The 17,895-nt window shown below is 40.5% G+C and overlaps 2 protein-coding genes across 2 annotated transcripts in view; one reads left to right on the top strand and one right to left on the bottom strand.

Annotated features, from left to right (window-relative positions):
* On the top strand, positions 1-6,995 carry THUMPD1 (THUMP domain containing 1). Its single transcript, XM_021692229.2, has 4 exons — positions 1-301; positions 2,187-2,361; positions 3,565-3,813; positions 4,750-6,995. Exons 1-4 carry the CDS (start codon positions 71-73, stop codon positions 5,169-5,171), a joined length of 1,077 nt encoding a protein of 358 aa, XP_021547904.1. The 5' UTR covers positions 1-70; the 3' UTR covers positions 5,172-6,995.
* Positions 6,996-7,731: 736 nt separating this feature from the next.
* The window catches only part of LOC110582264 (acyl-coenzyme A synthetase ACSM4, mitochondrial), a 29,339-nt gene continuing 19,175 nt past the window's right edge, over positions 7,732-17,895 (bottom strand). Inside the window, exons 8-15 of the mRNA XM_044915082.1 lie at positions 15,851-15,930; positions 13,805-13,928; positions 12,932-13,012; positions 12,702-12,803; positions 12,102-12,229; positions 11,905-12,004; positions 9,504-9,623; positions 7,732-8,137 (exon numbers count right to left, since the gene is read on the bottom strand). Coding sequence (XP_044771017.1) covers positions 8,051-8,137; positions 9,504-9,623; positions 11,905-12,004; positions 12,102-12,229; positions 12,702-12,803; positions 12,932-13,012; positions 13,805-13,928; positions 15,851-15,930 — 822 coding nt within the window. The 3' untranslated portion in view covers positions 7,732-8,050. The remainder of the gene's footprint in view (positions 8,138-9,503; positions 9,624-11,904; positions 12,005-12,101; positions 12,230-12,701; positions 12,804-12,931; positions 13,013-13,804; positions 13,929-15,850; positions 15,931-17,895) is intronic.

The raw sequence follows: 17,895 nt of genomic DNA, 5'->3' as shown, positions 1-17,895 counted from the left end.
CCAGCAGAGGCGAGGAAGCCGGGAAGAGTAGAGAAACAACGTTTCTCGCTAGCCTCAGTTCTCAGGCGCAATGGCGACCCCCGTCCAGCAGCCTCCTCAGTCTAGCGGCGGAAAGCGCAAAGGCAAAGCTCAGTATGTGCAGGCCAAGCGGGCTCGGCGCTGCGACGGCGGCGGGCCCCGGCAGTTGGAACCCGGGCTACAGGGCATTCTCATTACCTGCAACATGAACGAACGCAAATGCGTGGAGGAGGCCTACAGCCTGCTCAACGAATACGGCGACGACATGTATGGGCCGGAAAAGGTACGGGCCGCGGAGAGTCCAAGCGGCCCTTCAGTGATGAGGGACTGCTGCAAGGCCGGCTTTCTCATACGCGTGCGCGCGTTTGTGGCCGAGCTGGCGAAGGGGCGTGGCCTCGCCTGTGTAGCCGCTTCTTCGCCTTATCTGGGTTGTAGACCCCTGCCGGGTCGTGTGCTTAAAAAACTTGCAGGTTTGGGTCCCCCACCCCATTAGTAATTCTGGTGGCTCCTATTTATAGATTGCTTCTGCGGTCCAGGTGTTGTGCTCTTAAAGCTGAAGCTCTCAAACGTTTACAATAGGCTTGTGAAGTAATGTTCACGAGGATACTGAAGGTTAAGTAAACGGTCCAAGTTAATAAGGGAAACTTAATTTGTCCTCATAGTTTTTGTCATAGCTTACCACGACTTTTACACCATGGTTGTAATAATGTTTGCCCTAAGCAGTGTCTCTGAAATAGTGGGTCTAGTACTAGTGCTAGTTATTTTTCAAATGCGCGTGTAAATGCAATTTAAAAAGTAAAAACTTTCGTACTCACACCACCTAAAACCTAATTTTCCCATCACAGTTTGGAAATCATTATATTCTTGGCTTAGGATCTGGACTAATACATACACAAATACCTCAATGAATTAAAAGGGGGAGGACAATACAGGGGGGATTTGGATTCAAGTTCCATTATTTACTAGTTCTAGGGCTTGGGCATGGGTATATTATTTAATTTTGCTAAGCTAAATAAAAAAGAAAAATGATAGTGTACTTAATGTTGGCTGAAAAGTTGCTTATGTATATAAAATACATCCTGGCATATAATAAAGGTTCCATAAATGTGTTTAATTATTATTAGTGCTTGTCTGGCAAACTAATAATGGTGGGGCAGAGAAATGGGCAACAAGTGAGTGTCCTGTCTACACTGGTACCTTGAGCAAATTCTTGACTGTTTCTGTTCCCGGTTCCTTGGTAGAATAGAAGCAAGGGTTTTTTTTATGCCATAACTGTTGGGTCTAATTGATGTAGTTTTTGAATGTAGGTGAGGTCCAGAGCTGACGGCCAAGAAAGAATTCTTGAGACATCTTTGGTGCAAAATGGTGTTTTATTAAAGCACGGGGACAGGACTGAGCTGCTGCACCGGGGCTGTGAGGGGTGACTGATTATATACTTGGAAGTTGGGGGAGGTAAAGGAAAAGGGAGGTTTTCAAAAGAACTTTTGTATGCTAAAGGGGACGACCTACAAGATAATAGAGACCTTGCGATTATCAAGTTAGGATTTTTTTTTTCCCCCCTCTAGTAAAGCATTCAATAGTAAGATGGTTGGGAGTTTCCTTCTGGACGTTAGGTTATTGATAAGAATGCTTTTTTTTTTTCCTGGTAAATCACCTGAAACATTTGTAAGCTGAGGGAAATTCCTGTCTTGCAGGACTGTGATCTCTATTAGTTAACCATTTGTTTTTCCTTCCCTTAGCTTTAGGGCAGCCAGGAGTGCCTGAGGAATATTACACATATCCCACCTGGGAGGGAGCTGGGGTTTGCGGGGTGTCAGGTTGGGCTTTTTCCTTTGCCTTCTGCTCCTTCATCATAATCTCACCAAAAGGAAGGCACAAAGATATCTAGTGATGGGATTAAGGTCTATCTTGAATTAATTCATCTGGTGAGCACATTACCCTGCGTCCCAGAATGTTAAGATGTTTTTGAAAGCATTTTCAAATTATATGCCCAGTCTGAGGGAACTCCCTTTTTCCTCCACATTTTGTAGGGAGCGATGTGTCAGTTTCTTAATAAAAAGCTTTATTATCAGTATTGATCCATCTGCCACTGGAGATTTAACATAGGTAGTTAACTGTAGCTTTTCACATGAGCTGTTTTTGCGTTTCTGCTCATTTGTTTCATGCAGTTTACGGACAAAGAGCAGCAGCCCTCTGGAAGTGAGGGAGAAGATGATGACATGGAGGCTGCCTTGAAGAAAGAAGTTGGTGACATTAAAGCATCAACAGAGATGAAGCTAAGAAGATTCCAGTCAGTGGAGAGTGGAGCAAATAATGTAGTCTTCATCAGGACACTTGGAATAGGTGTGTCTGACTAATAAACCTTAAGATTATTGAGCCTATGGGGCGCCTGGGTGGCTCAGTTGGTTAAGCGACTGCCTTCAGCTCAGGTCATGATCCTGGAGTCCCAGGATCGAGTCCCGCATCGGGCTCCCTGCTCGGCAGGGAGTCTGCTTCTCCCTCTGACCTTCCTCGCTCTCTGTCTCTCATTCTCTCTGTCTCAAATAAATAAATAAAATCTTTAAAAAAAAAAAAAAAAAAAAAGATTATTGAGCCTATAATATCTGGACATCTCCTTGCCTCAGAACACTGCCTACAAAATGGCTTCATGGTTACAGCTCAGTTAATCATTTGATCTTTTCCTCACTGTTCTAGCACTAGGCATATGGAAAGGTAGAATGGGGTGGGGAACATCACATTGGCTTAGGAGTGGAAACCTGGCTTTGCCACTTTCTTTGTATGTAACTTTAGGTGAAACAAGAGTATGTATTCTGTTTAAGAGGAGAAGCTGCTCTTCAGCGCCAGCCAGTTTGGAATGGCTCCAGGCATCTGGAATGTAGTCCTGCAGGGCCAGATCTTCTGGTTTTTCAAAAGAAGTTGGAAATCTGGAGAAGTTCCTAGATTTTTTTTAATGCAGTTAACTAATTTTAAAGTATTGAAAACACTCAGTAGCCCCAAACAGACTTGTAGGTAGTGAGGATGGCCTAAGGACCATATCATGATCTTGTGTAATTCATAGTTTGGGGGCTTCTCTGAGTTCTGAGATCTAGATTATTGTACAAAATTAACTAATGGATGAATTAAATCTTTTAAAGTGACTTGCAGATTTGTTTGTTTTGTAAAAAAGTGTACTATTTAATAATGTTATGTTTGTAGTTGCTATTGTTATAGGAAAACAGTAAAGTGTTGTTGGACAAATGAGACATCACAAAAATGTTAACTCCAATGTCTTCATGAACAATTGTTTTTAGTGAAAGCAGTAACAATGCTGAAGAGTTAACTTATTAGATATAGTAATAATCATTATAGGCAGTGAAGAAAGTTGGAAAAATGTTGGATTAGGCTTATTAACATTCATTATGATAATTTCTTCTACTATACTGTTGACAATAGGTCATTGCCAATGAAAATTCATTTTATAGAGAGTTTGAAGAGGTTCTGAAATGTCCGAGAGTTTTTATTCTTAACTTACTTGTTTGCTTTGTGCTTTTTTCTTTTTTCCTTTAGAACCTGAGAAATTGGTACATCATATTCTCCAGGATATGTACAAAACCAAGAAGAAGAAGACTCGGGTTATTCTACGTATGTTACCCATTTCAGGCACATGCAAGGCTTTCTTAGAAGATATGAAAAAATATGCAGAAACATTTTTGGAACCCTGGTTTAAAGCTCCAAACAAAGGGACATTTCAGATTGTATATAAATCTCGAAATAACAGTCACATGAATAGAGAAGAAGTTATCAAAGAATTGGCAGGTATGTTTTTCTTAGTGACTTTACATTAGTATGCAATACTAAATACTTTTCTTGATTTTGTGAATTTTTTTTTTTTTACAACCTAAGGCTTATATTTTTGGGTATAAAAGAAGTATATTAAAATGTCCTTAGGGGTGCCTGGGTGGCTCAGTCGTTAAGCGTCTGCCTACGGCTCAGGTCGTGATCTCAGGGTCCTGGGATCGAGCCCTACATAGGGCTCCCTGCTCAGTGGGGAGCCTGCTTCTCCCTCTCCCTCTGCCTGCCGCTCCCCCCTACTTGTGTGCTCTCTCTCTCTCTGTGTGTCAAATAAATAAATAAAATCTTTAAAAAAAAAAAAAAATGTCCTTAAAATAGGGGTACCTGGCTGGCTTAGCCAGTAGAGCATGTGACTCTTGATCCCAGGGTTGTGAGTGTAAGCCTCATGTTGGGGGCAAAGATTATTAAAAAAAAAAAAAAAAAATCCTTAAAATAATATCAAACCTAACAGATTTTGATATGTTGGATATGAGACTTTCTGGTAGGTAGATATGAAATCTTCCAAATCAAGATTGAATTTTCTTTGGAAAAAAGTACTCATTAAATGTCTCAGGATTTCATTTGTATTTATTTATTGAAAGAGTTTACGGAATTTTTTTTTAAGATTTATTTATTAGAGAACATGAGAGAGCAGGAGCTGGGGGTGGGGGAAGAGGGAGACAAGCAGACTCCCCACTGAGCAGAGAGCCCAATACGGGGCTCGATTCCAGGACCCTGAGATCATGACCTCAGCCACCCAGGGGCCCAGAATTCAAAGAATTTGATTGAGGTCCATGTAGAAGAGTAGATTAGTATATATATTGGTATAACAAGTCCCAAACAGAAAGATGAAAGATTGTATCTGTCAAGCCTCATGGTATCCTTCTCCCTCTAAATGTTTCCCTCTTCTTTTTGTTACAGGAATAGTAGGCAGCCTCAATTCGGAAAATAAAGTGGATCTTACCAATCCACAGTACACAGTGGTAGTAGAAATAATTAAAGCTGTCTGTTGCCTGAGTGTTGTCAAAGATTATATGTTGTTCAGAAAGTATAATCTCCAGGAGGTGGTGAAGAGTGTTAAGGACCCATCACAACTTAACCCAAAGCAGCCAGTGCAAGCAGGAAATGGGAAAGAAGCTAAATTGGAATCTGGTGACAAATTAAATCAACATGACCCAGCAGAAGGAACAAATAACCAGCAGGTGGTACCAGAAAATAATGAGGAGCTGGGGCAGGCAAAACCAAGATCTGAGACACAAGTGGTGAATGAGGGAGGAGCTAAACCTGAACTTGAAAGTCAAGTCACAGAAAGATCTGAGTCAAATGAAAATGATCTCTCATAAGGAAAAAAATTCATTTGGTGTTGCAGGTGGGTTTCTCAGATGGCGTTGGTAAGATATTGCTAGGATTCCATATAAAATTGTGACTGAAAATATATTGTTTTTGACCTTTGTGCGCTGCATAATGCTGAACTCATAATAGTGAACAGTGTTTGAGCAGCCCCGTTAACAGTTCTGTTGGAGATCTTTTCAGCCCCCTATGCCAGGGTGCAGTTAGGCCTACATGCATTTGGTTGAGCTAGGAGAAGTATGGATAATGATGAACACTTTCGTGGAGGGGAGGGTGGAAGGAAGATAGTGTTGGCCTCTCCCTCCAGATTACCTTCGCCAGCCGCCCCTTCTGTGTTGCCATCTGACTTATGGGAGCAAACAAACTGTAAAAGAGAAAGTCATAGGGAAATTTCCATTCTAGGGAAGGAATTTTTATGTGTTGCAACTCAGCTGTCCCTTCCCACTTTGTTGTAAACATTGCAAAAACATGGGTCTTATAGGTTTAGAAGTGAATTGTTTTTGTGAAGTTTTTCTATTTTTTTGTGATTCTGTTACTTAGTTGTTATGCCAGTTTTTACATTTTATTAACATTTGTTACAAATCTGATGGTCCAGTGCTGCAATTTTTGAAGGCATGGTGTGAGATAGAAGAGGACCATTCTAGGCAAAGAACTAGACATTTCTGATAAGGTTGGTGATGAAGAATTAGTGTTCTGAGTTTCTTTAGTATGCCAGTGCAACAAGAGACACAAATTCTTATAGTGCTCATACTCCCAAGCCATGGGGGTTCCTGTAATTTGAAGTTTTTTTCAAGGTTTCCTCCAGGGTAAAACCACTGAAAAGCCTGGAAGAGATGACACCAAAGAGGGCTGCATACTAAGTCCAGACTGAGAACAAATATTAAGAGGCTGTGAAATTCACTTTTGGAGATGGGTTTATTAAGTTTTAAAAAGTTCAGTAGTATTATAACTGTTGAGTCTTCCTGCACCAATGTCTGTGTTTATTTAATGGCTAGGGAGTACGGGAATGTATTTTTATCCTCCTAAACTAGGGGTCCAGACTAGAAGGATTTGGGAGGGGCAAAAGCTATATAGACTGGACCTTGGTAATGCAGATGAGGCTGGAACTTCCTTCTAGATCTTTAGATACTTAAAGTGTTAACTCTTAATAGGTTGAGGTCATCTTGAAAGGATGATAAGAGCATTTTAAGTTTCATTTGCATGAACACGGAGGATAGGATTTTGGTGCCTTCATTGGACTTGCTCCAAGACAAAGATACTTTTATTTTGATAGTGCAAGACTCTGGGACTTTGGGAATAAAATTGGCCATATGCTTTTAGAACATCTAACTCTGCAGAGCTGGATTCCTTTTACTTTGTGAAAGCTGCTACTCTACGGAAAGATTTCGATTTAGTAGTTTGTTTTTAATCTTCCTGTATTTATTTGTATTTGGTAAGACCTGAGTGCGACAAAAGCTATTCTTCCCCAGCTGTAAAGCACTGTGTTCTGTTGGAATCTGAATTCCTTCATTGATATGTTTTCAAGTTTCCCAACTTTATTGTCACTGACATTTGAGCATGTTGTTTTATAAATGATGAGATTCCAGGGTGGGAATTGAGTGGTTTCTTTTTTTTCTTTTAATTTTTTTTTTTTTTTTAAGTTACGTCAGTTAAAAAAAACTCCAGTATTGTGGTTTAGTAAACTTGTTTTGCTCTGTGGAGGAAAGAGTGTTAAGCTTAGTATCTTGAAACCTGTTTAAGGTCACACATGATTTCTAAATGTTGTTTTTACTTGTATTTTGCTTTTGGTATGGCCAAATATTTAGCTTGTTTTTATAGTTCCTGATATTTTCAGAAAAATCAAAATAAATTTGTTCCCTAAAGATTGGTGTTCTTTGCTTTTTCTTTCTTCCTGCCTCTTAGTAAATCTCTTGCTTTATAATAGATACTCATAAAAGGTGCTTGCATGTCAAATTATGTACCAAAAGTCATGTACATTGTCCTAAAAAAGTACAGATATAATACTTTTAGAATAATTACTCTTGATTAATTACTCGTAAGTAACCCAAACATAAGATATTTTACAGTGAACTTGCTTCAAAAGGAGGTTAGGGGTGCCTGGGTGGCTCAGTCGGTTAAGCGTCCAACTCTTGATTTCAGCTTGGGTCTTGATATCAGGGTTGTGAAATCAAGCCCCATGTCGGGCTCTGCTCAGCAGGGAGTCTGCTTGGGATTCTCTCTCCCTCTGCCCCCCACCCCCGACTCTCTAAATAAACCTTGTAAAAAAAGGTATAGTAATATAGTACTTAATTAAATGCACTTACTGGCTTTTGAATTATTTATATTCCTTTTAATTCACTTTATTTTTTTTTTAAGTAGGCTCCACACCTATCATAGAGCCCAACATGGGGCTTGAACCCATGACCCTGAGGTCAAGACCCGAGCAGAGATCAGGAGTCAGATGCTTAGCCAACTGAGCCACCCAGGCACCCCTTTAATTCACTTTAGAGAAGTAGTAGTATAAGATGTTAAGCAGAGGAAATTCTGTCTTGAACATTTTTCTTAGAACAGTTCTAATCTTTATTTTGACTTAATCAGGCACAAGATAAATTCATTGTCCACTGTGCTTTTCTAAGTAATTATTTGCTATTTTAAACCCTGCAAGTCATTAAAATCATTGCCTTTGTCAGTTTGGTCATCATAACCGTTTTCTTCCCAAATATTTTTGGATATTCATTTATTTAATATTTTGCTAAGTACAGAACAAAAAAATTGAGTTTTTCAACCAGGAAAAACCTTCCGCATTGTAAGAGAGTAATCACTAAATTATCAGGAAGCAAGGACTCAATGAAAGCAAGCCTATAACTACTTAATGCCATAGTTTCTTATTAGGCTATGTTCGACCCCATTCATGGTCTCTCAGAACGTTGCGTTTGATTTTCCCAGTGATTGTCTTTGGGAGTTCTGGAACAAATTCCACCTAATTAACAGAGAAACATACTATGAGACATTTGATTCCATTTTGACAATTCCAGTTGTCAGTACAATAGGGAGAGCTTTCATGTAACTGGCGAGTTTGAGTCTGGGGGATGTCTTAGCCTAAGCTCATTGAAATTCTTGTGTTGATAGTCCATTTGACATTGGAGCTACATTGTGAGTTTTTAGTGCAAAGGCTATATGCTTTGTCAGAAGAATATAATGATCCCTTTACTCCATTGCTTCCCTTTCCAGTTCAAACTAGACCTGGGCCTCTACTCCCCAAGGAAATAGAGGCCACACCTAAATGCACAGAGAAACAAGTTAATCCTTGGGTTTTGGGCTTTTAAGAGTTGGGTCCTGCAAATCCTTTCTGAGGAAGACTTTTGAGAGTTAATTTTGAGTACAAAAAATTTTCCCCTTATGCTCATGGTAAAATCCTCTCTGTTTCCCTCTCTCAAGATGTGACTATTTTAAAATATCTAAACAACATTTCTGAGAAGCAACTGGTGACTGATTTAGTAAATTTAATGGAGAAAATGTAGCTAATTCTTAAGCTGAAGTCAACTACCTTTTGGTTGAAATACCAATTGAAATAGAATTCTCATCTTAAGGATCAATATCAACCAACAGTATTCCAGGATGAGAAGGAAGGAAATTGCAGTGCCATCTCTCTGTTTTTATATAGAATTATTCTTTTTTTCTTTTTAAAGATTTTATTGAAGGTTTCAGGAAAGATTCCACAGTTTCTTTGGATAACATCTTTTTTTTCTGAGCCTTAAGTTTGGTCACTTGATACTTAAAGGCTTGTGCTTTGGGGGCGCCTGGGTGGCTCAGTCGTTAAGCATCTGCCTTCGGCTCAGGTCATGATCCCAGGGTCCTGGTATCGAGCCCCGCATCGGGCTCCCCGCTCAGCGGGAGGCCTGCTTCTCCCTCTCCCACTCCCCCTGTTTGTGTTCCTGTTCTCGCTGTCTCTCTCTGTCATATAAATAAATAAAATCTTAAAAAAAAAACAAAAAAAACAAAACTTGTGCTTTGAAGAGTATTATGGCTCAAGAGTACTGATAGCTGAATCAGGTGCTGTCTTAAATTTTTTTCCACCATTTTTTTTTCTCATGGAATGGGACTGGTTAGTCTTATAAGGATCCTTAGTAATTATTCAGTATTTCAAAGTTGATCAAAACTAGTTTATTAAAATTTAAGTGTCCTAAAGAAATTTTTTAAAGCAAAATTATTAGGGCTAAACAAGTTGAAATAGGTGTCTTCTACTTATATAATGAGCTACCATAAAGTCAAAAGCTAATAAAATCTGTGTACTTAATAGCTTAGACACTTGTTTGGTTACACACTCTTGGGTAAAAAATACTTGCCTTTCTTGGATAGCTGTAAGGTGCAGTTGATTTTTTCACATGATCCTGAAGTGCAAGAGTTAATTTCTCTGGGTTGGATGATTTAAAGGGTGCAGATAAGACAACAAAAGCTTTCACTACCTGCAGGAGAAAAGTCAATTTATATTGATGTTTGTTTTTCAGACGCATCAGGAGTTTGGAACCAATGCTGAACACAGGTACTTATAATTATTTGTTAACAGCAGCTTAAGTGATGAATGCAAATCCAGAGATCACCTCTGGTGGAGCTTGGATACAAGTGGGGTTTTGAGATCTAATTCCAGATAAATGGTTTGTGAGTGTGAGGAGTGCAGTGTTTTCAGTAAAGCTAAAAGTTGAGTTTTATTTACATGTCAGACATGTATTTAACATTTCAGTCAGACTAGTCCTATATATTATACAGGCAGTCCTTGATTTGCAGATGATCACTTACTCCAGACCTACACTGTTAGAAGCATGTAGTAGGGAGACAAATGGAGGTTCCAGAGAATATGGTTTGAAAGGGATTTGGGGAGGCTTGGTGAAAGGATTTTGTATGCTGGGAGATGAACTCCTGGGAAGGATCTATCTAGGCAAAAAAATTCTTGCTTCTCTTTGGAATACTATTCAAAACCCACCAATTAGATAATTATTGAGGTTAGTTAATTATAGTTTAAATTATTAATTATTCGTACATTGATTCCAATCGGTATTTACTTCTAATGTTCCGATGAAACCAACTATATTGAGAGAATGAGAATATGGTGCCAGGAGAAAAGTACTTTGGAGAATAGAATCCACTGGGTGTGGAGGTTGTACAGGAGGTTTAAGTATGGAATCCATAGAGTCACTGCAGAGGGTTATTGGTATGTAAAAGGCGTCAGAGAGGGTACCTGGGTGGCTCAGTCAGTTAACCATCTGCCTTTGGCTTGGGTCATGATCCCAGGGTCCCGGGATCAAGCCATACATTGGGCTCCCTGCTCAGTGGGGAGCATGCTTCTCCCTCTCCTTCTGCCTCTCCCCCTGCTTGTGCTCTCCTCTCTGTCAAATAAGTAAATAAAACCTTTTTGAAAAAAAGGCGTCATAGAAAGAGATGTGGGAGGATGCTGATACACAAACTGTTTTTGAAATATTGCTATTTACTGAGTCTAAGAAACTTCCATGAGGAAAGGAAATGTCTCCCTTCCATACTACATGGCTTCCTCCTAAAACTAAGGCTATTACTGTCATTCCCCAAGTTCCCTTTCATTAGGTCCTAAGTAGGCTTGTGGGACTTGTTTGGGAACCTGGCCACAGTCTCCTATTTGCATTGTTTCTGTGAGGAAATGTATTCTGAGTTCCATGACAATCATACGTACAGTAAAATCTGCTTTTTCTTATGCAGCATCTGTTCCCCCCCTTTTATTTATTTATTTATTTTAAAGATTTTATTTATTTGACAGAGAGAGCACAAACAGAGGGGGAGAGAGGGAGAAGCAGGCTCCCTGTTGAGCAAGGAGCCCGATGTGGGACTCTATCCCAGGACCCTGGGATCACGACCCGGGCCGAAGGCAGCAGCCCAACTGACTGAGCCACCCAGGCGTCCCTTGTTCCCCCCTTTTAGTAATAGTACCCTGATTTTCCTACAGAGCATTACCCTAACTTCTCTCTTTGGTGGTGTTGACACTAACTTCTACCTCCAGTGACCAACGTATGATCCAGGTCTGGCCAGTGAGCATATACCATTCCCTGGACCACATTGATTAGATATGTGATCTAAGATAGGCAAATGTTATTCTGGGAGTCACTTGGAACTGTTGGAAAAGGAGCCATCTCCTTTACTGGTTGTGAAGCTCTGTGCATTTGCAATCAGTTGCTACCAAGTAAGAAGAACCTGCCTGAATGGAGCCAACCTAAAGGACAACAGCCAGGAAATGAAGAGCGACAAAGTTTTGCTTACTTCACATGAACCCTTGGATGTAGCTGTACTTGAAGATGACCTCACTTACATATGAGCCAATAAATTCCTTTTTTAAAAACTTAAGTCAGTTTGAGTTCAGTTTCTTTCACTTACCACTAAATGCATCCTAATACATCCCCTTTGGGACACAACTCATTTGTAAAGTTGAGTAACCAGGTGATGGGTATTGAGGAGGGCACGTGTTGTGATGACCACTGGGTGTTATACGCAACTGATGAATCGTTGAACACTGCAACAAAAACTAATGATGTGCTATATGACAGCTAACTGAACATAATGAAGAATATGAAGAGGAAAAAAAAAGTTGAGTGCCTAGTATATATTTTTGGCACATGGGTGCTTCATCGTGAGAATTACATGACTACTCTTGATTCATTCTCCAGAGGGGTCAAATGGATAGAACTAGAAAATATGAAATTGCTACTTTAATGACATTCACTCTACCTCTCCTCTGATTGGATCCGGACTACTGACAACAGCTGATTCAGCAACTGCTGGGTGTTCAATTAGCGCACTCTCCACTTCAAACGGCCCAATTCGGTACCTAGAAGAGGAAGTGAAGCCCTTGATCACTACGTCACCCAAGTAGGAGATCTCCCCTGGCAATCTGTTAACTCTCTAAGAGTGGCAAATATACAAACCCAGAGGATATGATGACATCATCAGCTCTGCCGACAAACCAGAAATACCCGTCACTGTCCATCACTCCTCTGTCTCCAGTGACATAAAAATCCCCTCTTACTGTGGCAGCAGTTTTCTCTGGATTGTCCTAGGAATCAAAGATGACTTTGGGGATTAATTTGGTCAGAAGGAAAAAAGGGATATGACACCCATGAAGTGACTAGTACCTTGCACATTCTATTTCTAAAAGAAGTTTAAAAAAAAAAGGTGGTTCCTACTGTAGAATACAAAAAGTTCAAGAATATAATGAAAAGGAAACCCCTCTTGCACCTCTTCTGCCCCGTATCGCCCCCTCCCTGCCCTCTGCAGCCTGCCTAGTTGTCTTTTCTGAAGACAAGCACGGCTACTGGTTTATTACACATAGATTTAATCTTTACAAAACTCGTAGGAGATAGGTGATATTCTCCCCATTTTACAGTTAATGAAATAGACTTGGATTTTATGACTTGCCCAAGTTTCACAGCAACACATGGTGGATATGAAATTTGGACCCAAGTCTGTATGACTCCCTATACCACCTTTCTATTAACTTGTGACTAGCACACTATATGTTCTTGTACCACATATTCAGAGAAGAAACAGAAGGGCCGTGTAGACTTTAGTCTGAGGGCAATTTCCCCTTCTTTGCCAGGTGGTAGGATGTTGCCATTTTCATCTATAATCTAGAATGAAAAAATATTTAGGTTCCTAAAATTTTCTTTTTACAAAATGAAAACAGGTTATGAATAGTTGTACAGTGACTAGCAGAAAACTGTAAAACATTCTTTACTGACAGTCAGATATTACCCACCTGGACATCATAGGGTAGTACTGCTTTCCCCATAGAGCCCGATTTAATTTCTTGTCCTTTCTGATTAGCACAAATTATTCCCTATTGAGAGAACATGTTTTATATAAGAATGTAAAAATTCATCTTCTGTAGCTATTTATATCATGACAATAAAACATAAGACTCAGTTTTGACTGGACTGATTTTCCCAGTATGCATGCTTGTCTTCTGGATACACACACACACACACACATTTTGACTGGACTGATTTTCCCAGTATGCATGCTTGTCTTCTGGACACACACACACACACACACACACACACTGTTTTGTTTTAGACCAGTGCTTCTCAAATGTGTGTGTCAGAATTATCTGGGACATTCATTGTCCAAGCACAGATTGCCAGGCCCCATCCCAGAGTTTCTGATTCAGGAGGCCTGGCTGGGGTGGGGTGGGGTGGGGTGTCTGAGAACTTGTACTGCTACAAAATTCGCACATGCTGCTGCTGCTTCTGGTTTGGGGACCACACTTTGAAAACTACTCCTTTAGACTAAGGGTCCCATTTAGTACACCTTGGGATAAATTACCCACTGGGGATCTCTCGGGTCCTCAGTGCTGCTGAGAAGATGAGCCACTCGATTCTGACCCTCTCCAACCCCTAACACCTTTGAGACTTCTGCATGGGGAGAAGACAGGAAGACTGCAAGGAACAATCCTAATTCCCCGCTAGCCAAGCCAAATTGGGCAATTCAGAGGTCTTGGTAGTTACTGGGCAAGGTAAGGTATTCTGGGAAACTGTAAAAATTTAGAGCACCAAGGGGGCTCTTCAGGGGCTCAGCCTGGGGTTGAAAGGCTCCCAATATGCTAAACTTAAACTTTGCCCATTAAACATACCACTTCTGTCTGTCCGTAGCCTTCATACAGTTCCAGCCCAGTTTGTGCCTTCCACTGTTCTAGCACCTCCGGATTGAGTGGCTCCCCTCCTGTCAAGCAGTGCCGTAGCTTCTTGAATTTATATCTGCAGACACAGAGTCTCATGGGGTCTTTGGGGAGAAAAAATCTGAATGGTTTTCATTAAAAAATTATTAGGATGTTCTAGCAACGAGCAAACAAGCTAGGAAAGGCAAGTCTTTTTTTTTTTTTAAAGATTTTATTTATTCATGAGAGAGAGAGAGGCAGAGGGAGAAACAGGCTCCCAAGGAGCAGGAAGCCTGATGCTTGGCTTGATCCCAGGATCCTGGGATCATGACCCAAGCCAAAGGCAACGCCCAACCATCTGAGCCACCCAGGCACCCTAGGAAAGGCAAGTCTTAGGAAGGTTCATTCTGCAAATATTTTTGAGCACCTACTATCTTATCAGACATGGTTGTAGGTTGTGTGGGGCATGTTAGTGATTAAAGTAAAAATTCCCTGACAGAGCTTGCATTTTAGCAGGCTATTAAAGGAGGGGAGAACTAGGAGAAAATGCTGATAATGATCTTCAGCACTTATTATGAACCAAGTGATAAAACAACTAACATTAATTGAGCATTTACTGTGCTGTAAGGGCTTTAGGAGCATTCTCATAATCTTCATGCCCTATTTTACAGATGAGGAAATTGAGGCTGGGAGAACTTAAAGTTGCCCAAGGCCTCAAGAAGGGCTGAGTTGACTACTCTGCCCCCAGCATTTGTCCGGTGTCTGACCAAGGCCACTTACATTGAATTCTCACCACAAACCCACGAGGCAACTCTTAATCGATGGAATTAAGGGAGGCTTACTTAGCAAGGTCATCTGGAGTGTCTGAGGTCTCACTAGTAGTATACAACAGAGCCCCACTTGTTTGACTTTGGAGATCAAGCTTTTCGCCATTGGCCTTACTACTCTGCTGCCCACTTTCTCAAGTGAGAAAGTCTGGAACAGCCCGGCTCTGATGCATTGAGGTCTCCAATGGGCAGGACAAGAATTGTGCCTGTTCAAAATAACCCTTGAAAGCCCTTGAACTACTCTTGAGATGTGAGCAAGATGCTCACATTTTGAGGGCTGCCTGCGTGGCGCAGTCAGTTGAGCTTCCGACTCTTGGTTTTGGCTCAGGTTGTGACCTTGGGGTTGTGATGTCAGGATTTCGGGGTCGTGAGATCGAGCCCCATGTCGGGCTCCATGCTCTGTGCAGAGTCTGCTTGAGTTTCTCTCTCCCTCTGCCCCTTCCCACCATGTGTTCCCGCCCTCTCTCTCTCTCTCTCTCAAATAAATAAATCTTAAAAAAAAAAAGATGCTCACATATTGAGGGCCACAAGGGAGTTGACCCTGACTAAGATAAGAGAAGGTTCAGATCTGCTTTATTTTGTTTCATAGCACTCTCCCTCCTGGGCATCCACATTTGGGGGGGGACAGAGGATGGGTGGGCCTGCACTACTTAAACTGTCATTACTTAACATTGTTCCTCTCTTCCTTTCTCTCTCTCCTCATGTATTCAATTCATATTGGTTAAGTAAATATACATTGCAAGTTCACTAGGGGTTCGGGTGATTTGGATAAATTGATTGTAATCTTCAAGTCATAAGACTTCATTAGCTTTTCTTCAAGGCAATATAAATGCAGTTGTATTTTGGGGTGGAGGGGAATTAGTTCTTGGATTGTAGGGTTCTGGTTGTCCCTGAGAAAACGTGGAGTGGCCCCTAGAGGCTATCCTTAGGAGCAACTGGGAGGCGATTTAGGCAATATCTGGAGACATTTTTGATGGTCACCAGGGAGGTTCTACTGGCATCTAGTAGGTGGAGGCTGGGTAGAATGCTGCTCAATATCCTACGGTGCACAGGACAGCCCCCGACAACACAGAATTATTCAGTCCAAAATGTCAATAGTGACAAGACTGAGGAAACCTGCACTGAAATGGGGAGATCTATGATGCTAGACTGCAGCTTTTGTTTGTGCTTCAAATGGGGATTTCCACCCAAGTACCTTTTCAGATCTTTCTGCACAAGCATCCGGTACACAGTGGGAGCGCTGCACAGGGTCGTGATGGGATAGGTGGTGAGCGTCTGGATGATGGAGAAAGACAGTTGTCAGAAGTGGTTAATTAGAGGCCACAACTAGAGCTGATGTCTGCAACCCCTCATCCTCTTTCACTGACAGGTTTCCATCATATGATCACTACTAGGAATAAGAAAGCAAGTATTTATTAGTTGTCACTAGTGAGTGTATGTCTGTTGGGAATTTCCAGTTATTGGAAAGAACACGTGTATGTTACAGTAATAGACATACACAATCAACTTCAACAGAAAGTAAATTGTTGAATTTGAGACCAGTCCCAAAGTGTGAACTGGTTTATTCTACCTCAGGGCTGCAAATTACCTTTTATGGTGGAATTTTGAAACCTCCTGCCCATATATTCCTACACAGTACTCACCCTGGATGTAAACCAACCTACCAAAACCTTCCAACACTTTTTCTATAAAAGACATCAGTCCTGGGGCGCCTGGGTAGCTCAGTCGGTTAAGCCTCCGACTCTTGGTTTCCACTCAGGTCACGATCTCAGGGTCGCAAGACTGAGCCCTGCATAGGCTCCGCACTTAGCGCAGAGTCTGCTTGGGATTCTTTCCTCCTTCCTCTCCCTTTCCCTCTGCTCCTCCTCCTGTTTGCATTCTCTCTCTCTCAATCAAATTAAAAAAAAAAAAGACACTCCTTTTGAGTGGATTGATTAAATGCATTAGTAAGGGCATTTTTCAGTCCTTTCCTTAACTGTTTAAGATTTGCCAGGCTCATTTTACCTCCAGCTCCTTAAAGAAAAATCTAGAGAAATACTCATGTTTTAGATGTCCTATTTCTAGAGAGATTCTACTATGTCACATAATGAATTGACAGTTTGTATTAAGTTTAAACATTTGAGAGAATATTTTCAAGATGTATTTCTAGGCTATCTGGATTGTCAAAGATCAAGAAAAACTTTTGATCTGTAAGTGAGCATTTCTACTGTCTCTACTTGCTCCCTTGATTCGAACTATTCTTAATAAGCATAAGTGCATGTAACTAAGAATAGTGTAAAGTTTTTAGAGCGCTTAAAATAACACACTATCTTTGTAAAATAAGAGTATTCTTATTTTAATAGACTTATTTAATATAAATACCATATATTATCACATCATTAATATCTTATTTAATATAATATTAAAGACTATTAAAATAAGAATATATTCTTACTTAATATATAATATTTAATATTTTATAAAAATATTCTTATTTTAAAAATACAGGTTTGAGAACTGCAAATTTAGTTTATCTACTCAGGTCACTTTGTAAACCTGATGTAGAGATCCCAGTTCTCATGTTACCCACCATTTCTGTTAAGACCTTCAAGCCATCTCGTCAGACCAGTTAGCAAAATAACAGGGTGAGTATAGCTTTTATTCACACACAGGTGTGGTGTTTAATAATATGTATTTCATTAAACATAGTGGGTTTTTCATGGTTGAAAAATAATTGGCCTGAATCGCATCTTTCTAAAGGCTAAAGAAATCAGAGCAATCTGATACTGCAGTCTAGCTGTGCCTGGCTGAGAAGGAGGAACTTGCTTGGTTTTAAGACAAATACTGGGTTCTGAGAATTAACAAAGTGAAAAGCACAGGGTGAGGGGACAATGGAAGGAGCTGCTCTGGGAGAAAGGTGACCCCACCTTCAATCTTCTCTACATAGGGTTTTGGATTTATTGCCTATTGTTTTGTTTCACTGAATCAGAAACCAAAGATTTGTTTAGACTTGAGACTTGTAATCTGTTACTTAGAACCTCTCAGGTGGGATATAAGCAAATCCTGAATAGTTTGAAGCATGAGAGTGTTGTGGGTGTTCCTTCTCTGTTAAATACATTCAAAAGCCAAATCCCCAGAGACTTAATTTCTTTTTTTTTTTTAAAGATTTTATTTATTTATTTGAGAGAGAGAATGAGATAGAGAGAGCATGAGAGGGGGGAGGGTCAGAGGGAGAAGCAGACTCCCTGCCGAGCAGGGAGC

Source organism: Neomonachus schauinslandi, chromosome 5, assembly GCF_002201575.2.
Source record: "Neomonachus schauinslandi chromosome 5, ASM220157v2, whole genome shotgun sequence".
Taxonomy (NCBI): domain Eukaryota; kingdom Metazoa; phylum Chordata; class Mammalia; order Carnivora; family Phocidae; genus Neomonachus; species Neomonachus schauinslandi.
This window is presented reverse-complemented; position numbering and strand designations above follow the sequence as displayed.

Excerpts from the sequence above, each read along its gene's own strand:
- THUMPD1 (XM_021692229.2), top strand. The coding sequence starts at position 71 with ATGGCGACCCCCGTCCAGCAGCCTCCTCAGTCTAGCGGCGGAAAGCGC. Across the intron at positions 302-2,186 it reads ACATGTATGGGCCGGAAAAG|TTTACGGACAAAGAGCAGCA; the intron begins GTACGGGCCGCG and ends TGTTTCATGCAG. Across the intron at positions 2,362-3,564 it reads CATCAGGACACTTGGAATAG|AACCTGAGAAATTGGTACAT; the intron begins GTGTGTCTGACT and ends TTTTTCCTTTAG.